At 40.8% G+C, this 22,818-nt stretch overlaps 1 protein-coding gene across 1 annotated transcript; it reads right to left on the bottom strand.

The window, feature by feature from the left end:
* Window positions 1–18,816: 18,816 nt before the first annotated feature.
* MAP10 (microtubule associated protein 10) lies at window positions 18,817–21,791 on the bottom strand. Its single transcript, XM_030335285.2, has one exon. The coding sequence runs from the start codon at window positions 21,789–21,791 to the stop codon at window positions 19,065–19,067; it is 2,727 nt and encodes a 908-aa protein (XP_030191145.1). The 3' UTR covers window positions 18,817–19,064.
* Window positions 21,792–22,818: the final 1,027 nt, after the last annotated feature.

The raw sequence follows: 22,818 nt of genomic DNA, 5'->3' as shown, positions 1-22,818 counted from the left end.
TTTAAGAGAATAGAATAAATAAATTCTATTTTTTTAAAGAGAACTTACTTGCTGTAACATAAGCGTTCAAAAATTAACTCTTTTCAGATGTACGACCCAGGAGTCAAACGTGACCAGGGCTGAGTTTCCCCACTTCCATTTCTGAGTGTTGGCTCCATATCCAGGCAGTCTCTCTCGAGCGATTGCTTCCAAGATGGCTTCCAATATGCTTCATCATTAAGACCCAGTGGGAAAAGGAGAGTGTTTCTCCCAGAACAGTTTTAAAATATTTCCTTATGTGGAATCATGTGCCCAACCAATTACTGTTGCCTGGGAGAGGAAATGTGCTTGTTGTTTTAAATGAGCAGTGGGGTGAAATCACATTGCTCCAGGGCAGAGGTGGAAGGGTTTCCCCAGAGGAAAGTAAACATTGTATCCAAAGAAGAGGGAACGAATTCAGGGTAGCAAGATTAATAGATGTTCACTACAGCCCTCTAGAAGATTATTTAGACAATGAAAAGAAGTTTAAAACATATCCCTAGCCACAAAATTTATCACATAAAGTCAGGAATAAACCACAGATACATAAAAAAATAATTGCAATGAAAGACTATCTATCCTAAATGGTAAGTTAGTCATACAAATACCAAACGCATCTCAGAGGAGGAAACATTGGTGTTCTGTGTTTGGATAATTAGCCAGACGTCATCCCTTCATTTCAAGACTCTACCAATAGCATGATGGTTTAAAATGTTCTTGCCCTATACAGGGTTCTTTGGATTCTGAAGTTCTTAACCACATTATTAAGTGATTAGTAATAAGGATTTAGACCAAAGATCTGAGGCTTGAAATAATTTTCCTGTGATTGCAATAAAGGTAATAATTTGATTAACATTGAAATGCTTTTCCATTGGGTTTCATGTGTTTCTTTCTTTTTTCTAGAGCGTATATAATGGAAAACATCTTTGTAATTATTCCCAAGGTCTGAAAATTTAATCTCCATTGTGTAATTGAATTTTTCTCTACAGCTAAGTGGTTTTTCAGGATCCTCAACAGGCTAAGAACATCTAACTGTTGATCATTCTCTGGTGTGGGGAGGAGAATGTATGCATATGATCTCTCTCTCTCCCTCTCTCTCTGTCTCTCGATAAGCAAATTATCTCTTCAGTTTCCATTGCCGTTTGTTATGAACCTCTTCAGAAAACACTACTTATTTTTTTTCCCATTTGAATATTTAAGTGTCCATGCACTGGACAAATATTTATTGAATACAGTTGTGTGCCAGAATACAAGGAGTTGTATTTAAAGCTGAGTATATAGTGGTGAACAAAAGCTTGTGTCATCAAAAAGTTCATACCCTAGTTGGGGCGCCTGGGTGGCGCAGTCGGTTAAGCGTCCGACTTCAGCCAGGTCACGATCTCGCGGCCCGTGAGTTCGAGCCCCGCGTCGGGCTCTGGGCTGATGGCTCAGAGCCTGGAGCCTGTTTCCGATTCTGTGTCTCCCTCTCTCTCTGCCCCTCCCCCGTTCATGCTCTGTCTTGCTCTGTCCCAAAAATAAATAAACGTTGAAAAAAAAAAATTAAAAAAAAAAAAAAAAGAGTTCCCAATAAAGGGAAAAGCATGAGCAGAGGTCCTGAGGTATGAATGAGTTCACCATGTTTAAGGAACAGGGAGGACAGTGTGCCTTGGGTATCAAAGGGCAAGTTGGAGGAAGGCATGAGATGACCTTGGGGAAGTCAGCCGAGATCCAATCATACGGTGTCTGATAGGACTATAATAAAGAATTTGGATTTTACACAAACTGTAGAGTTTTAAGAATTTTAATGAGTTTTAAGAAGTGAAGAAAAATGATCTGGCTTTTATTTTTATTTATTTATTTATTTCATTTGTTTAATGTCTGTTTTTGAGAGAGAGAGAAAGAGAGACAGAGCGTGTGCGGAGGAGGGTCAGAGAGAGAGAGAGAGAGAGAGAGGGAGACACAGAATCCGAAGCAAGCTCCAGGCTCTGAGCTGTCAGCACAGAGCCTGATGCAGTGCTTCATGTACACTTAACCGATAAGTGCCTCTGGCTTTTAGTTTTAAAGGGCAATTTTATTTTTTTTTTTAATTTTTTTTTTCAACGTTTATTTATTTTTGGGACAGAGAGAGACAGAGCATGAATGGGCGAGGGGCAGAGAGAGAGGGAGACACAGAATCGGAAACAGGCTCCAGGCTCCGAGCCATCAGCCCAGAGCCCGACACGGGGCTCGAACTCACGGACCGTGAGATCGTGACCTGGCTGAAGTCGGATGCTTAACCGACTGCGCCAGCCAGGCGCCCCTAAAGGGCAATTTTAAAATGACGATTTACTGTCACACAGTAAATAAACTGAAAGAGGCAAAAATGGGAATACGAACAAAGAAGCTACCACTTAGCCACGGCAAGCAGAGACATGGTTAATTTCAAGACGGAAGGAGGAAGTAGCCACAACCGGATGGACAATGAGTTGGAGGCGGAAGGAGACGAGAAGGGGGGTTTTCTGCCTTGAGCCACCAGAGAGGTGGTGCTGATGCCCTGCGGCTGGGAAGTTCATACCAGACAGAGTCTTGGCAGGAAATAAATGGTCCCCTCAAACAGGGCAACTTGGAAACATTTTACGGAGGAATGATTGCTGAAGATGTAGCAGAGTTCAGGGAGCCTGACAAGGGATGGTGAAGGACCCCAGGTGATCCCTGGGCCTGGAAAGAGCAAGGGGGTAGTCAGCTCCTGGAACTCAGAGAAGATGGAGTCAGAGCTACAGCTATAGAAGAGGGTCCCACGGAAACCGTGATCTTTTCCGTACTGGAATACAGTCTCTACCCAAACTGCCAAAGGCTGGCAGGAAGGGACTCAGGTTGCTGAGTACCCCAACTTCCCTGCACCCCTGCCCTCCAATCTCTGCCAGTGGCTCCACCAACAAACCTAAAACAAACCAGAATCCATAGCTTGTCCGTTGCTGTACCCAGAGAGGTGGCAGAGTAGGGTGGGGAAAGGTAGAGTCAATATCAAAGGTACCACATTGAAAACTAATGCGGGGACTGTTTTGGGAAGTGGGAATCAAAGTCACATTTTGTACGTGTTAAGCGTGGGACATTCTTCTGAGACTGGAACTCAGAAGAGACATTTGTGCTGGAGACTCAAACTGCGACATCGTCACCATCGAGGTGGTTTCGGAAGCAACTGGAGAGATGAGATACTGTAGACAGGAAGTTAAGGTGGGATTGAAAGAAAGGGCAGGGGTGAGACCTGGAGAATCCAGTGTGCATATTCAGAGGAGAAGAAAAGGAAAGGTTGGTTCTGAGAGTCCAGAAGGAAAACCAAAAGAACGTGACATTGAGGAACCGAGAGAGGAGGAGGAGTAAGAGGGCAGCCGTGTCCGGTACAACTGAGAAGTCAGTAAGATGAACACAGAAATATGTCGTAGTGCAGTCAGTGAGAGTAACACAACCCTCAACGCCTTTGTTACTTTTCAAAACTGTATTATAAGCTTTAGTCGGGTGTACACATTTTATGGCAGTAGTAAACTAAATTTTTAAAACCGTAGGCAACAACAATCCATTTGGCATTTCTAATCATATAAAACTAGCTCCCCAACACAATCTACGCAACAAATTCTACCACAAAGGAACAGCAGGCCCAAATCGTTTTGCAAGCAAGATTTCCCAAATCTTAAAGGTCAGACCACCCCTATCTCGTCCAAACCAATCCGAGGAACAGAAATGAAAAGTTCCGTGATTTGTTTTTCTAGGCTGTTATGATCTTGATATGAGAAATAAAGACAGGACGAGAAAGGGCAATTTATAAATAAAATATCAGCAAATGAAACGTAGCAATATATATTATAGAATGCCTCAAGACCAAGAAAGGAAAGCAAGCATGATTCAACATTGGAAAATCTTCTTTAGTTCACCACCGGATTAGAAAAGAAAAAGCGTATGGTTAGCTCAATAGATACAGAAAAGTGTTTGATAAAATTCAGGATGCATTTATGATTAAGAAATGAAATTCAGTAATGACAGTCTAGGTATTACTTTCCAAAGTGCATCTACCAAGCACCTAAACACTGGAACATTCTTTCTAAAGTCAGGAGCAGGAGAAGGAGGCTCATAATCACTGCTTCATTGAACACTGAGGAATCTGGCTCTAGGCCCAGATCCTGTGTGTGACCTTTCAGGCCCCACCATCGGCAATTACGTGGGCCAGGGGCCAATGGACCAGGGCTTCACGTGGAAGGACTCATGGGGGAAGGCTGCCCTCCCCACCTCACACCTGCTGCACAATCAGCAAGGAGGAACCTGTCTTCAAGGACTCAGCTCCACACTCTACCCCAGTACTTTTATTCAGATCTGTATTCCTCCCCTAAATGCCTCTGTTCCAAGGATGCTCTGTCCAGGTCTTTCTTGGCAGGTGCCTCTGCCAAGGCTATCTTTGTGTGGAGGTGGCAACTGAAGATAATTTTCTCCACCCTGACTCGGTATTCAGCACTATCCTAGCCCTTCCTTTTCTCCCTGCCCCTGACCATCCTGGGTCCACACACGGCAGGCGCCTTTTGGTGGGGGAGGAGCTTCCACTGAAACGAAATGGTTCTTTGGCTATGTTGATACATCTGACCCTCACCTGGTGCCATTCTGCCAAGAAAAATCAAACGTTGGTAGAGCCAGCGCCTTTCCTGTTTAGATTCTTGCTTAGAAGTGTGACTGGATTGTTACTCTGATTTTGTCCTATTTTAACTGTCCATCTCAACACCTGGAAGTTCAACTCAGTTCTTGAAAAATATTGGACAAGGAGAGGTCCTTGCCAACACAATATACTCCCTATCTTCCCCTGAGCCCCCCAAGAGGTATAAGAGCTTCAAAATTGCTGTTATTACTAGACCAATGTCATTGTCTGCATAAAAGAACAAAGAAAACCTATAGAAGGGTCATAAAAAAAAAAAAGACAGGAGTTTAGGAAGGTTGCTGGAATCAACATCAATGTATACAAATCAACATGATTCCAATTACACACCAGCAACTAACCAATTTGATTGTTTTTAATGTTTGTTTATTTTTCAGAGAGAGAGAAAGAGAGAGAGAGTGCGAGCGGGGAAAGGGCAGAGAGAGAGGGAGACACACAATTGGAAGCAGGCTCCAGGCTCTGAGCTGTCAGCACAGAGTCCGACGCAGGGCTTGAACCCATGAACTGTGAGATCGTGACCTGAACTGAAGTTGGACACTCAACCAACTGAGCCACCCAGGTGCACACCAATTTGAAAATATGTATTTAAAAGGGCCCATTCACGATAGTGAATTAAACACAATGTATAATTAATTAAATTAATTAAAACACAATGTATAAATATGAGAAGACAATATGTTAAAGCATTATTGAAGGACATGGAAAGGACTTACAGCTATAGAAGGAGGTACAGTGTTTATGGATACCCAATATCACAAATATGTCAATTCTAGAAAATTAATCTGTAAATTCCATGCAGTGTAAATAATATTTGCTGCCTATTTTGTGGAGCTCCATACACTGGTCCTAAATTTCATACGTAAAAGGACCAAGGATAGCCTAGAAGAGCATTTTTAGGGGTGCCTGAGTGGGTCAGTTGGTTAAGCATCCGACCTGGGTTCAGGTCATGATCTCACAGCTTGTGAATTGGAGCCCTGTGTCGGGCTCTGTGCTGACAGCTCAGAGTCTGGAGCCTGCTTTGGATTCTGTGTCTACCTCTCTCTCTGCCCCTCCTCTACTCATACTCCATCTCTCTCTCTCTCTCTCTCTCTCTCTCTCTCTCTCTCTCTCTCTCAATAAACAAACAAACAAACAAACAAAAAGATCAAACACATACACACACACACACACACACACACACACACACACACAAAGAAAAAGAAGAAAATTTTTAAAGGGTGAAACTTGGGTGTTGGGGGTGGCCCATGAAGTCAAAACTATTTTCATAGAAATGCGGAAACATTATTTGCCTTTTTCATTCTCAATCTCTCACTGGTGTGCTGTGGAGTTTTCCAGAGGCTACTTGGCAGGTAATAAACATCACAATAGACTGAATGCAAAAGCAGATAAGAGAATCCAGCTACTTCCTATGAAGACAGACATCAAAGAGATTGCAAAAGCATAAAGACAGTGCCATTCTTACGATCTTTTTGTTTGGGAGAATTATTTATTTTTTATTAAAAAAAATATTAGCTGTGTTCACATGCAGTAGCTTTACTAATAATGTTGCTTTTAAATGAATTCCTAACCAAACATTTTAAAAACGTCTCACTTTCCATTTCTAGTACAGTAAATATGGATGGAAAGAATCCACATAAACCAAAGTTCTTTGGAGCACGCAATAATTTCTCAGAGCATGATGGGTTCCTGGGACAAAGATGTCTGAGAACTGCTGGCAGAGACCATATAAAAGACGAAGAAGGGAGTGGGCTTGCCCTTCTAGGTAACAGTACTTATTGTGAAGCCAGAGTAGCTAAATTTAGGAGCAAAAATTAAAATGTCTCATATTTACCAAGCTTTGTGGTAGAATATGAAGAAACAGGAATTCTCATGCTGTGGGTAGCACAGCAAATTGGTTCCACTACTCTGGAGAGAGACTTGGCAGTGTTGAAAATGTGTATTACTGTTGAACCTGGCAATTCCAATTCTAGGTACAAAATCCTAAGGAAATTTGAGCACATGTGCACAGAAGGACAAGAAGAATATTAATTGCAGCATTGTCGGGAAGAAGAAAAATCCAGAAACAACCTACATGTCCCCCAGTGGGAATCAGAAGGGAACATAATAACCCCAGAGTAATAGTCACCTGCTGGAAGGAGGGGGCGAAGAAATGGGGAGAGGACACAAGGGGGCTTTCTGTTGTATCTGCATGTTTTTCTCATGAGGAAGGGAATGAGACAGGGAGAAGAAAGGAGGGTCTGTCAGAGGGGGAAAGACTGCACACCCAGCACAAGGGCAGCACCGGCTTAAATCTGGTTGATGTATACCCAGGACTTCGTTGTATTATTTATTCTTCTGAATGTTAAAAATATTACATGATAAAAACAAGTGATGGGTCTGCAGATTTGAGATCAAACACGTTCATTTACACTCCTGTTCTTTAAAATGCACACAATGGAACTGGTTGCCTATAAAGGGAATGTTAAAAATTTAAATTCAGGTACAAAGTGGTCTAAATACACACCACAGTCTAGCTCTTCCTAACACCCTGAGAGTGTTAAAGGAAGTTTTATTTGTTGTGAGTTTTATAACCAAGCTATTTCAAGAAATGCAGTCGAAGCACGGAGATCAGAATATTTCAATCTTCTGGTGCTTCCTAGGAGGTGCCATATGCTGAAGGAGCTGTCAGCCAGAAAAACATCCGCTGCAAAAGTGCACCCAGGCTTCTGGGGAGTTGGCTTGCATAACGGATCTCTAGCGTGAACTCGGAGAAGGGGCTGACATGGAGAATGGGAAGAGGTATCTTCCTGGTCTGTGCTCGTCTCTATTCTTCACCCAGGTGCACCTCAAGATTATCAGCCTCAAGAATCGGTTGAAGGAATCAACCAGTTTTAGTCTTGGGTGAGTGAGTTTGATGAGTCATCATTCCCAGTGCCCCAGCCCCCCCAAATCTCCGGATGGCAGAGTAGCTCATAGATAAGAAGTAAGGCAGGCAACGTACAGTCCACCCTAATTTTTAAGTTATGAATAGCTGCTAGATTTAATTATTGTTTCTATTCAATTCTGCAACATCCATTCAGCATATGCTTTATGAAGGGCACTATAGTAGGCTCTTTGCTAGGGACAAGGAAGAAAAACAAGACTGAATAAGACAGTCTCAACACATACATATGGAGAAGATGCCCGGGGCAGCTAAGGTTAGTTGTATTTATCCAGTGCTGCCAACTATTTTTCCATAACGGGACACACAGAACTCTTTAGGGAAGTTCTTAGACTCTTGTCACAACATCACAAAGATCCCTCTTAGTTTTGTAAATGTAGGTAGAATGTAGATCAATTGGTCTTAAAAGCAAACAAACAAAAAACAAAAAACAAAAAAACCTGACCTGAAGGATCAGATGCTTCTTGTGATTTGATGGAGACTGAGAAGGCAAGTAAATTTGTCCTGGGGTCAAGTAGGCTTCAGAGAAGAAGAGCCTCAAGCTCATGACTCCTTCTCTTTAGATGTTTGAAATTATTAGGAATGCTGATGCTTTAGGATAGGGTAGTGTCCTTCACTATCGTTCTACTGAGAACATTGGGACTGTTCTCTAACAGGAAAGGACCCTGAAGACCCCAAAGTAAATGAGAAACTAAGACCCTGTCCTTGTGATCCTCGCTCTGTACAGAACGACTAGAGCATCAAAACAAACCATTTTGAGGAAATAGTCCTGTAAATGGTTGCAGTTGGTACTAAAGAAGCATTGTGGAGAGACTTCAGTCTTTTAAAAAAAATCTGTGGAAATCATTATAGCTGATAAGAATAGAAGCCACTCACAAATGGCTATGTATTGTTCAGTAATTTTATGTTAGGCACTGAAAATACTGTATGCAGAATTACATTGATTCTACCTCTAAGGAGTTGCTAGGAGTAAATCCGTAGAAAAGTTCTAGAAGCCAAATTTGTCATTAGTGTGAAATGTAGGTATTTTAGTTCAGACTGTAAAATTAAAATTTAAAAGATAATGTTCAGATTCTACAGAGGAAATGTGTAGCCTTCAACACGGTATTCTCAAGTATGGTACACACGAATCATGTCCAAAATGGTTGTGCCAAATACTACGTGCACTTGGATAATGCAGCGGAAAGCCTATCAGGAATTGGATTGCTTTCTACCAGCTTGGAGTAACAGCCAGGGCCAGCTATAGAATTTGGGGGGGCTCAGTGAAAAGTATAAAATGCAGGACTCATTGTTCAAAATACAGGAATAAAGTGACTAAAGTATAGAGCTTTTTCCTTTCTTCCAGGGTTTCTCTCCAATTTGTCATGTTTTTTTTTACAGGTGATTTGTATTAATTTTCTATTGCTGCATAACTAATTACCACAAACTTAACAATTTACAATATTATTTGTGGGTTAGGACTCCAGGAATGTTTAGCTGAGTCCTCTGTCCAGGGTCTCATAGGCTTTAATCTCAGCGCTGGGTGGGGCTGGGATCTCATCTGATGTTCTCTTTCAAGCTCACACTGTTGTTGGAAGAACACAAGTCTCTTCAGGTATAGAATTCATGGCACTTGTTTCTTCTAGGCCAGCAGGAGACAGAGCTTCTCACCTCTAAACTCTCTTTTAAAGGGTTCACCTGATTAGGTGTGACTCACCTAGGATGGCCTCCCTTTTATTAACTTAAAACTAATTAGGGGCTTTACTTACATCTATCAAACCCTTTTGCCTCCACCATATTCTGTTAAAAGCAAAGTACAGGCCCTATGTACACACAAGGCGGCAGGGGGGATTATACAAGGGCACAGGTCACTGGGGGTCATCTTAGAATTCTGCCTATCACACCATTAAATGTTTTTCCAAGAAAAATTAATTTAAATGGTTAACATAAATTTCACTGTTCGTCTTTATATTATGCAATGCCAGTTTTAAGTACTACTAGAAGAACATTTACTTGTATGTGGAATCATCAAAATTACACAATTGGTATTTTATAAGTTTCTGTGTACATGGACAATGGAAATGCTGCCCCAAACCATACTAACTCAACTGTTCTGCTCACTTCTTGATACATGCATATTCCACCAACACCCTCTGCTGCTGGCTTCCTGATGAATAAGGAATAACTAAAAGATAAGGAACTTGGGGGTGCTCTGTCTTTCTCTATGTCCTGATTTTCAATATAATTGGTTGGCTAAAACGGCAAGTAACATGAGTAAGAAAGGATATGATGGGCTCCGTCGGTCACTCATACTTCTTAGAACACCGCCACCTTCTTTCTGTGTTTGAAGCAAGTTCTTGTTTGAACAGAAGACCTGACCTCTTGGGACTATCAGCACCTCTACCTACGCAGTATAGATGCAACATACGGACCTGGTGCTGCTTTGAGTTTCATTGAACTCTCACCACTATGAGTCCATCGGAATTCTGTGTTCATGGATATCATGAACACTGTATGAAACAGGGCAGCAGAGAATGATAAATATGTCTGTTTTGCACATATGTTCTACTCAAGCACATGCTCCAGTCTCCCATGAGACTTGAATTTGTGTGTTTACAAAACACAAATTCAAAGATAAAATGATTTAGAATTTGAAGACAGTGGGAACAGAACCTTGAAGCAAGTGCAGGGTCCTTCTGAGGTGTGGGGCCTTGAGTACAAGGTAATTGTGTTACAGAAGTTGCTTAAGGCTGTACAGTTTCACAGGATAGCTCTTCTGACCTCGACTACTTCCATTGAGCCATACCTCGTGTTGCCATTACTGCTGTCATGGTTCACCCTTCTTTTCTATAACTTAATTGGGTTCCTCACCTCTCGTTTAAGAGCCTGATAATGGGGCATGGAAAAGAAAGTGGGGTTTCAATGGCCAAGTACATCAAGGAGAGGGAAGTATGCATTGAACTGACATGCAGGTTAGCAGTTACATTCAGGAGGCCAGTGGGTTCGTGATCTTCTGTTAGTTTGAAAGGCTCATGTGCCAGTCATCCAGTTTCTGGTAAAAGCAGTGGTGCCCATGAGTCAGGATTACTGATATTATTGTGTCCCACCCTCAGATATCCTCTCCTTGAATGTACCTCCGACCTAGACCTAGCCTGTACTAATACAAGCTAGTGAACATTCTTAAGAAAGTCATGATGGATGATGTCACTACTGCTGTACTTTCACCATGATGAGTGGTATCTGGATCCTTTCTATTTCCAAAAAGTAAACTGCGACAGTTTACAACAACAACAAAAATATGTAAGCTATTGGTACAACCGCTTTGTTAAACTGTTTGGAAGAACCTACTAAAGTTCAACGTGGGGCTACCGTATGTCCCACAATTCCATTATTACCAATAGAAATGTGTATGTGTAGTTGAAAATAAACACCTATGCTAACAGCATGATTCCTAATACCAAAATACTAGATATAACCCAAAGGTAAATCAATAGTGGCATGTATAAATTGGGATGTATTTGCACAATGAAAAACCATAAAACAATGAGACGTAAACTACAACTCTATGCCATGATGTGGGCAAATTACAAACAGAAGGTTGAGCGAAGGAAACCAGACACATGGTATATGGCCCTGTGGAACTAATCTAGGTGTTGGAGTTTAGGATAGCATTCCCCTTTGTGATGACTGGGTGAGGGGAGATAAGAGCTGGAAGGGGGGTCCAGTGAGGTTGACAGGGTTGTGGTAATGTTTTATTTCTTGACCTGGATGCTGTTACATGAAAATGTTACTTTGGGAAATTCACAGAGACATACTCTCCCATTTGTGCACTTACATGTATGAATATTGTACTTCCGTAAAATTTTGTATAAAACAGACATAAACGTAAAGGGAGAGATGGAGAGGGAGAAGGAGAGGGTGGGGAAAAGGGGAGAAAGGAAAGGAGGAAGAGAGAGAAAGAGACTAGAAATAAGCCAAAATAAGTAAATAAATAAGAGATAACTATATCAGTAGCTGTTAACAAGTAGTTACTAAAAAAAAAAAAAAAACTCGTATCTGGGCTTTCTGGGAGCTAATGTAAAAGGCAAAATTTGGGGCGATTAAAAAATGTTTTCCAAGGAGACGCACTTTTCCTGGTATCAAGCTGCAAACTGAAGCTGTGTGTTCAAGAACATGGAAAAGTAAGCAGGTGGAATGTGGGTGCTTCAGAGCATGGATGAGACAATTTTGGTTTGAGGAGACATATAAAGCTTGGTGTTACCAATAAGCTGACCAGTCTGGAAAAAGCCCGCATATTGTCAGATTTTGAGAAATAATGATTGCCAATATATCTTCATAAGTATCAAGGAATATGCTAATCACTTAACTGAAATATTTCCTCATTTAATCCTTATAATCTTATGAGATAAATACTATTGATTTCTCCACTTTATCAATGTGAAAATGGAGTCCTGGAGGCACCTGCCTAAAGTAATAGAAGGTGAGCCGAAGAGCCCGGACTCTAACAGGTCTGTCTGCCTCTAGTCCTAAACATACATGCCTTTCCTGTGACACAGAAGATGAATCCCCACATCTCTGAATGAGTTAATTTTTTGGTTAGTATTTTCAATATAAATGTTATAGAATGTCTGCCAGACACACATTTTGACACATGAAGTGTCATTTTCTAATGGAAATAATCTTGTAGTAATGGGAGAGAGACCAGAAAACTCCATTTTGGGGGGTCATGTTCTTTATTTGTAATATGAAGGAGCTAAATTAAGTGATTTGTACAATCTCTTCCAGTTCCAAATTCCTGTGAAGTTTTCTTTTCTGACAATGATTGTCTAACAATTTCAGCTGCTTTTTTATTTTTAATACCACACCTGGGTTCCTTGGGAGTGCAATCATATTCTCAGCATACGGATGGGTACCTACCTCCTTGCTGATGCAGGAAAGCATACATCTGGTTTAGTAAAAACAACTGAGTTAGAAGATAAAATAATAGGGCTGAAGTACAGCACAGTTTTATAAAGTTCAAAATTAAAATTTTACCTATTTATAGACTATTGCTATCCACTCCGACTCTGGAAATGACATAAGTAATGAAAACATCAATTGCCTAATATTTATACCAAGAGCTTTCCAGTTTTTCTATGGAAATGAGAATGGCTATGAGTATGGAAAACAACCTGAGCTTCCTGATCTATATTAATGCTTAGCTCATAAGGTTCTTCTGAAGATGACGTGAGATCCTGGAAGCGCTTCATCAGCTTAAAGTGCTGTTCAGCGTCAGGAAGTATTACTCTTAAATTAATGACAATGGAGACCACATAACAAAAAAAAATTTTTTTTTAAACCAAACCTAAGTTCCAGTGAAAAGCTAGACCATCGTTTTAGTAAAATTCTACTTCTAACACTGGTTCTTAGAGATTTACAGTATGAACTCCCGCTGTGATCAGAGAAATAGGAAGAGAGTACCAAGAAATCATATATTTCAGAAAAGGAGCAGTAGAACAGAAGGACGTTCCATCTGAAAATAGAAGTTCTGCCCTCTTACATACTTGAAATACAGAAAATACAGAAAATGTCGAGATACAGAGTACTTTGCTAACAGGAAGCCAATGTTCATACTTCAGACCTTCTTTTCAGAAGATTAGAAACCTCTTTTTCCTCACGTTAACAAATGCTGTCCCAAAGATCTTGGAAATATTCTCAAGAATTGTGGCTACGCAAGCAATCATTTTCAGACCAAATCTTCTGACAATACGTTCCTCCATACCTAAAGCAATCCATAATTTTTTATGTCATCCTGAGTCCAGAATTCAGTCCCAATTCACTCTGCAGGATTGACACCAAAATCACAAGTTATGAAACACACTACTCCTCCAGGCAGTTGCTGGGTGTAAGGTCTGAAATCGAACAGTTTCCCTTAATAAAACAAAAAGAAAAACTCTCCAAGGTTTCTGGGAGAGAATAGATAGCTAAAGGAGAAATCTGTGGGTAGAAAGGAGGAGCTGTCTAAGGGCCCCTATGTCTTCTGTCTTTCAATACGTAGACCCTGGGGGTATACTGCTTGTCCATTAGGATTTCAGCTCAATTATGAGCCACAACCCAATCCATTTCCTAGTGTTCTTACAGCTCAACTAAAAGCTCCTTCAAAAAGAACTATGTTAGAACTAAGAAGAAAACAAAAAATAAAAGAACAAAACGTATAATATTCTATGTGGTCAAGCTTACAAGCATAGGTTTCTGATCCTACAGTAACTAACTCATCTACTGACTCATAGGCCTGTGCCATTCCACGTTCTTTCTTTCCAATATACAACCTCAGGTGTTAACTTGTCCTACTATTACTCAGAAGCTTGTCTAATCTCCTGTCCTGGCCTATTTCTGAACAAAACAAATATTCTTTATTAAAACCTAAACCTTTGGATTCCTGTTGCCAAGGGTTCTCCTGTTCAGCTACAATATGTGGTCCTAAAGCTAAGTCCTCATCTCTTCCCAACTCATTCTCAAAGCTTCTGGCTCCTTTTTGACAAACAATTGACAGCTCCTTCCCCACTCACTCCATCCCCATTGCCAGGGCATTTAAAAGGGCAAATATTTTTGTGCACCTACTGTGGAAAGACTGAAGATATCCAGACAAAAAAATGTAAAAAAGAATTTTTTTAAGATTTTGTTTAAAGCAAACTCCTGTAGTCAGGGCCACCTGGGTTTGTTTTCTTACTATTTTCAAAAACTTTTTCCTTCTTATGCCCTGGCGCAGAGTTCCCTTTCTCAATGAATGGGAAGTTTTGCATCCCCTTCTCCTACCACCCGCCCCCCAGTCCTCTGCACAAGGCCCCGCTGCTTAATATTCTGAGAAGCCTTCGTGCTGCTTTGTCTCCATGGGCTTCTTTGTCTTGCTATGCCATGGAAAATGCGTTTAAACCTTTTGGAGGGAAGTGTTGATTTCCTGAGATTTTAATTGAAAATCTAGGGGCGCCTGGGTGGCTCAGCTGGTTAAGCCTCTGACTCTTGGTTTCAGCTCAGGTCATGATCTCGCGGTTTGTGAGTTCGAGCTCTGTCTTGGGGCTCTGCACTGACAGCGTGGAGCCTAAGTGGGATTCTGTCTCCCTCTCTCTGCCCCTCCCCCACTTGCTCGCTCGCTCTCTTTCTCAAAATAAACATTATAAAAAATAAAAATAAAAATCTATAGCCTCCTAAGGCAGAAATACAGATACCATGGTACATTCTCTATAATTCTAACTTTACTCCCCTCCAACACTCATGAACATTCACTGTCGAATATGCTAGACAGATCTGATTCAATCTTCAAACCAACCCTATAACGAAGAAATAATCTCCAAACATTAATATGACCGAGAATGCAAATTACCATTCATCTGTCTCCAAAGGCCAGGATTATATCACTTTAATTTGCCACCAGGGTTTGTGATCTCCCCAGTAAAACTGAAAGACATTTTAAAAATATTTTGGCGTCAAAAGCAAAAATACTAGTTTTTCTCTTTGCAGCTTTTCTAGAAGATAACCTTTAGCTCAGCTCCAGCTTCTCACATTATACTCAGAGTTCTGTTTCTGCCCCCAAGTTGCCCCATAACCTGTTTCTATTCCTAAGCCCCGCTGACTGAGCTTTCAGTATATTTGAGGCTCTTTAGAAAACACACTGCCTTCTCATTTCTCCAGCAGCTCCCTCATCGGACTATGCTGAACAGTAGGTTTCCAATCCATTTTCATCAGCCTAAGCCCACCTGCTCTGTATCTTCCAGAAAATCCTCAAGCTGTCTTGTCCACTACCTTTTTCTTCTGGGCATAGTGCTATGAGATCATTCTTATTTTTACATCTGTGATTTCACTGGGATTTTGGAAGAAAAGGCCCGTAACTTTCCCTGAATATACAATTTTGCAGCAAAGACCCTTACCTGAATTTTCTAAATTTTCTAGAATTTATATGTATTATTATTGTAACACAGAAGAAGTATTTGAAAAATAAGGAAATAATTATATTACCATGGCTTGGCATTCCAACCGAATCATGCTCATCCTGAAATGTTATTTCCTGGCATGACAGGTTAATCTCTGGAGAGAAATAGTAAAAATGCCTTGATCCTTGACCAAGTACGTTTTCTTTGCATTGTTTCAGGTTAAAAATAAGAAGGATCCATTGGGTCATAAATCATTATCCCGTACAACTCCAGATATCTTAATCCAATTAAAACATAAGTAGCCCAAAGGATGGCTATAGCTCTAGGCCCAAGGACACTTTATATCTAGACAGATGTTAAGTATTGCTTATCTTATTTCTATGTTGCTTTCTTTGTTATGAAATTTCTTTGTCTTACCAACAACAGTGTGGTAATTAAACATTTGCTTAACTTATGATCTTTAACGATATGTTCACAGCGAATAAAAGTCTGGTTCCCAAATACAATTCCATAGCAAATGTCCTGCTTTTACAGACAGAAAAATAAAAAATAATTGGGATGTGATGGGGTGGCTCTCAACAGAAAGCCAGAAGTCCATGACAGAAAGTTCAGTGTCATTGTTCTTTGTATCTGAAGATATCAACAGTATGCATACGACTGGAGGAAAAACCAACATATTGTACGCATCTGCACAAGGCTCTTTGAATCTGCTTATGGTAACAGTTCAAAGGACTTGTCCCTGACAGCTGCCTGCTAAGCCACGAGTATTAATGTATTAATACTACACCGAGATAGGTCCTAACATTTCAATGGCTCACTGCTTCTTAGATCCTCTCCCATTTGGCTATGCCCACAGCAGTTTATTCAGAAAAGCTGGATTGCAGTAGTTCAGTTTTACAAACAATTAAATGACACATCTCCCTTATTTATGAGCCTGAAATACTATTTCATGTTTCAATGATTTAAGTAATTTAGGGATAAAGAATGCTTCAGGCGTAGTATCTATTATGATACCCTTAAAAATATAAGTTTATAGGTTGTAGAACTAAAACATGAAGTAGAACCTGAAAATAAGTTGCAAACAGGAAGTACTAAATGCATGAAAACAAGTATTTTTTTTTACTAGAAGTTATAAAAACTAACACCACAAGTTGAGAAATAAATATGGAGTAACTCAAAGAGAATCTTATTCAGCTACTCAGTTTTGTAATTTAAAGTACATTAATTCTTTAGTCTTTGTTGTACTTCAGACACATGTTGAACTAATCATTTTCCTCATCTATTCTCATCATAGGCAATGACTTACTAGTAATCAAATAAACCAGTCAGTTTTTAAGGAATCATTTCTCTAATGATTCTGGCATTGTTGCTTATATTTTTGTCTCTTCCATTGTCATGAAAAAATGCTAACAATTTACACACCAAATTGATATCTAGCTACAGTACCCTGCATTATTTTGATATACTGGATGCTTTATATTAACTGAAAAATTACGATCATAGCCATAAGCCATTTCGTATTTCAAAACTTTTACTGTTAAAAATTCTGTACCTCCAAGGAATTATTTCCATGATTTATAATATTCAAAATGTCAGGACTACTTATTGATGCTCATTTATAAATTAAAATACTCTATTGTTTCTATTGCTTAGGACTGTATTATACCCATGGCATCTGAAGCTCCCTAGAACTGGGACTTTTCTTACTCGACAAAGTTCCTTTCTACCACTCTGTAGCACGAAGCTACCATTCTTTTTTTTAAAGTTTATCTATTTTGAGAGAGAACGTGCATGCGCGCATGGACACACACACGTATGGGGGAGGGGCAGAAAAGGGAGGGAGAGAGAATCCAAGAAGGCTCATGCAGTCAGCACAGAGCCTGATGCATGGCTCAATCTCACCAACTGTAAAAAATCATGACCTGGGCCACCATCCAGAGTTGGACGTTCAACTGACTGAGCCACCCAGGTGCCCCATGAATCTACCCTTCTAATCAAGATATTCTCACAGTCCCATGAATACATTATACTCATTCCCATATTTCTTTTATTCATATTGCTTCTCAAAATATAACACCCTCAATCTCTGTCTTTTAAAATTCTATCTATTATGATCATTCAAAAGATAATGCTTACATATTTAATTACTTATAAAGGAAGAAAAATTAGGGCCTTGCTTCATACATCCAAAAATATCAGATATGTTAAAAAATGTGGAAGTTAAAATATAACACAGATAGAAAAATATATAAATAAATACTTGAACACAGAATAAGGTCTAAGTATAAAACCAAAAGAAGAAACAATCAGTAGACTTCATAAAAACAACCTTTTATACTTTAAAAATAACTTTGGAACAACCTGAAATGACAACAATAAACTGAATTTCCAAATAAGAAACTGGAAGACACCTTTCTGAGCTCCCTTCTCCAAATACTTCAGAAAACACCTGCAGGTTGCTTATACACAGCAAACAAAAACATAGTCAATAACCGTGTTTCCAATAAGGATTTTCTGCAGCTTATTCTTAGGATTTCTGCTCGTTTTGACTGCTTAATTTGATCCTCTCCCAATATATTCTTTGAAATGCATGGCTTTCATTAATTTGTTCAACACATGCTTTTATCACACCCCAACCACAAGCCAGACTGTGCTGGATTCTAAGACCATACTATACCGGTGGGCAAGACATATATGACCTCTTCCATCACTAAACTTAAGCCTAACAGAAGACAAACATCGATCAAGTAATCACACAAAACGTGTGAAAAAAATAAATAAAAGAAGGGCACCTGGGTGGCTCAGTCGGTTAAGCATCCAACTTCGGCTCAGGTCATGATCTCGCGGTCTGTGATTTCGAGCCCTGCGTCGGGCTCTGTGCTGACAGCTAGAGCCTGGAGCCTGCTTCGGATTCTGTGTCTCCTTCTCTCTCTGTCCCTCCCCCACTTGTGCTCTGTCTCTCTCTATCAAAAATAAATAAATGTATAAATAAATAAATAAATAAATAAATAAATAAATAAATAAGCAAGCAAGCACTATGATAGTATATAAAAAGGACTTCACCTACTGGGGATATGGGATGTGTATGTATCCAAGATTTCCCTAAAGAATTCATATCTACATAAAACAGTACACTCTACCTGCAGGGGTATATCTTAAATATTTTTGTACTTTTCTTCATCTCACACAGTAAGTTCTTCTATATTTGTTAAGTGACTTATTCTCATTAAAACTTATTCCTATTAAAATTATATCCTTTTTAACTAGTCTTTTTTTTAATGGTGTACCTGAAGTTGGCTTTAGGATGACTGATACCTTCAGATGAATACTTTGAGAGATAGTTTAGAAAGATACTTTTATTCTTACAAGATTAAACAACTTAAATCTTACCTAGATTGTAAGGTGATTTCATGATTAATATGGTTAAATAGAAACCATCTAGACATCAAAATAACATTTATCATTCTTAAAAAGAATTATTCACACAAATTATGTACTAAAATAATGTACAGAATTATTAAAAATTGTTTCACTAACAGTACACATAGGTTCTAAAAAATGAAATGTCTTTTAAAAGCACATATTTTCACATTGTATATCCTGGAAGTTTATTTATCACTAATTCGCAAATATCTTTGCATTGCTTGGAAATATTTAGTGAACCAACGTCACCATCTTCTTCAAAGTGATCTGGTGTGCTGCTATCCAGGACATTAAGTTCTAGTTCTGATAAATTAGATGGCAGATAAGAACTCACTTGAGATGTCCGAGGTGACTGGCTTTTTTCTGAAGACTTGCAACCGATTTTTGTTTTAAGTTTAGTAACTTTAGAATTATGCACACTGTTTCGATCTACCTGGTTTCCTTTTTCCTCAGTCCAATGTGATACAGACAAATCACTGGTAGAGATACTAGAATCTTCCTCCAAACTTTTATCTGGAATCCTTGAAATATGAGATCCTTTATGTGAGCGTACTGGTGAGCCAGCTGAAAAAGGTGGGCTAAGAATAGAACTCTTTTCGCTGCTGTTTTTTCTTATGGACAGTCTTGTTTCACTAGACTTACCTGTGTATTGATTATGTTTTGGATTTTCTGCTGCTAAATGGCCATCACAAGCTTGTAAAATTCTGCTAGTATCCTCGGTGGTATAGAAATCTTCGGAAAAGCAAGGACTGGTGAAGTCATCTGAATACTTTAGTTCTGAGATGCTTTCATAGCAACTACTCCCACTTGGTTTTTCACTCATATCATCAGTAAGAATGTCATCATCGGTGACTTTGACCTGCTTATCCTCTATTTCTTTATCTACTGCAATTCTGTCAGCAACTGCAACCTGTTGGAAGAGACACGGACTTTGGATTTTCCTTTCCATTTCTCCTTCCAAAATACTTGCATGAGTAAACCTTTCTGGGACAATGGAATCTGAAGGACGTATAATTTCTTCCAATAAACCATTATTTGTTCTATGTTCACCACACTCTGTTTTTTCAGTTGCACATTTCAGCTTAGTTTCTTTACCTGTGCTAGGATCATCAAAACCACCAGTGATTTGCTTTGAGGTATCACTGTTCTCAGCAAAAGATGCATCTGATTTCGAACACCTATCTTTAGGCAGTTGATGTGGCTTCTGAGGTTGTTCTGCAAAGCTGAATACTTTAACTTTGGATGATGGAAATCTGAGTTTTGCACCCAACATCTGTGCTTGCATTTTTCTATACTGTTCTCTTTTTTCATGCACTAACAACATATCAGGGTTTGTTTGCTTTAAACGTAGTTTAAGTGTATTTGTTAAACCATAAAGCAGCCTCCCCCTTGGAACTCTTTTGGGAGGGTTTCCACTGTTCTTTTCAAAATATTTCTCTTTTTTGAGATTTTCACCTTGGTTCTTTTTATACTGAAGATTCACTGACTTGTCATTTTCCCCCACAGAAAGCTTACCCTTCTTAGATTCAGATTTACATGTGCATTTGGCAGACGACTCTGGTGACTTCTTACCCTCAGTTCTATATAACCAGGCTAAGTGAGGATGTATTTGAGGGGGGCTTGCCACAGGTTGGTTATATAACAAGGACAACTCAACCAACAAAGCGTTTAACAAAGGCAGCTGCCTTATTGTGTTAATTCTACTTTGTTCAGTTTGCCCGTGATATGCAGTTTGATCACTGGCTCCTTTATCCTGAACATGCGGAGGATTTATGAGCTTTGGAGGACTCTCATGTGTCCCAGAATCAGCATGTTTCAGAGAATCAGTATGTGCTGGGACAGTTACGTGATTTCCCTCCAGAGAAATACCATCCAATTCCTCAGGGGCATTTATTTGAGGTTTAATGGTGATTGTACCCTGTACAGGAGGCATCTTTTCTTGGGTCAAATGAGTGTAATACAGAGGAGGAGGGCAAAATATGTTGGCTTCAATGTCCAACTCTGTGACTCCCTGACATGGGGGGCTAACGCTTCTCATCCCACTAGAATTTGAACAAACAGAGCTGGTTTTGCCATGCTCCACAGAAACGGTGTTACTACAGTTGGTCTTACTATGGAAAGCTATTTCCTTCAAATCCTTCCGTGCCTTTGGGATTTTTAAACTCACAAGGGACTTATCAGCATCTCTTGGTCTTGGCTCTGAGTCTGGCTGCTGTGTTTCCTGTGGGGTCTGGGAACTGACCTCTACACGCTCCACCCCACCTCCTGCGGTAGCGACTGGCCGCTCAAGATGGCCCAACAAGCTGCTTCCCAAATCAGTGAAGCGGTAGCCCAGGGCAATGTCCCCAATCCGCTCCCCGACTTGGTTATGCAGAGGGAAACTTCCTCGATGACCCTGGGAGCAGCCGGAGGCGGCCTGTCCCAGGACCTTGTGGGCGGCGGCGGCCAGCGAGATGCTACAGGCACCCAGGAGTCGCGGGGCAGGAGTCGGGCGCCCAGGGGGCAGCTGCAGCAGCAAGGTGTAAAGCGGTGTCCGAAGGAGCAGGCGGTGCAGGGTAACGGGGTGCAGGCGGAAGAGACAGGACTTGCCGCGACCGAAGCTGACCAGGCCAGGCCGGGGTTCCGGGGCTGGGGCGCCTGGGCCATCAGGAGGGTAAACCAGCAGGGTGGGGAAGTCCAGCAGGCGGAAGGCCACTGCGGGGCACAGGTCGCGGGACGGCCGTGGTGGCGACGCCTCCCCCTCCTCCTCGTCCTCCTCTTGCTCCTCCTCCTCCTCGACCACGGGCCGCGGCGGCGGCGGCGGCGGCGGCGGCGGCAGCCCGGCTTCAAGACGCACCCAATCGACGAGCAGCTCCAGCGAGAAAAGCCGCTCGGACGAGGGGACCGCCATTGCTGTTGCCCCTGGAGACGCTGAAGCTTGGTTCTCGCGAGAGACCGGGAGACCACAGCGCCTGTCTCTACTCTCTCGCGAGACTTAAGGGGGCGCCCCGGCTGGCCTAAGGCTAGAGCTGCTGTGCGAATTTTCGCCGCTCAATGTATTTTCCTTTCCAGGCTTGTGTTTACACAGTTGCCTATAATCCCGAGGCATGATCACATGATGGCAACAACAACAACAACAACAACAACAACAACAACAACAACAAAAACAGCAAAACACCGGACTTATGTTTTGTTGTTGTTTTGGTCACGTTTTTATCCCTGCACATCTCATGCAATTTTGAAGCGGGGTCAAGTCTATATGAGGAAAATTGAGAGTAAATCAGGACTCCCTTTCCAGACCCCAGGGCTAATGAAAGCCAGTGTACTTTCCAAGGTCGGCCTTCTCTGGCTGCTGATCCACCCCAAAGATGATGACACTGCTCTGAAGTGGCCTGGGAGCCTCTGTTTGGGTGAATTCTGGTAGCACTGAAACGCAAAGGGGCTGTGATCACATTTCCATTTGAGCAATGACCATGTGTGAAATTGATGTTAATGATTCCATTTAAAAGCAAATACACACACACACACACACACACAGAGTTGGGGGAAGGGGAAAGATCTTGTAACTGTCCCAGGTTTTCAAGGAGAGGTACTTCTAACCTCAGTAAATTAGCCAGCCAGATTGGAACCAAGGCTGATAACACGGGGAGCCTTGAATGACAGAGTAAGGAATTCGAACTGTAGTCTGTACAAGTTGTTTTGAACGAATAAGTGTGATCATAGCAGTGTTTAGAAATATAGCAATACAAATACAAAGGATGGATTCTACTAATAAATTGAATTCACAGCAGTCTATTGGGAGGCTTTCTCACTGGTTCAGATGAGGGAGAATGATGGCCTGAAATTGGTCAGGGTCAGTTTAGAGGAGAAAGAGGTGACAGACGAGTCATTTGTGATAGCAGAATTTGGTGACTAAGGGAGAGAAGTTATGGGTGAAT

The sequence above is a fragment of the Lynx canadensis genome, chromosome D2 (assembly GCF_007474595.2).
Source record: "Lynx canadensis isolate LIC74 chromosome D2, mLynCan4.pri.v2, whole genome shotgun sequence".
Lineage (NCBI taxonomy): Eukaryota > Metazoa > Chordata > Mammalia > Carnivora > Felidae > Lynx > Lynx canadensis.
The sequence above is the reverse complement of the archived record's forward strand: the minus strand, read 5'-3'. Positions and strand labels throughout refer to the sequence as shown.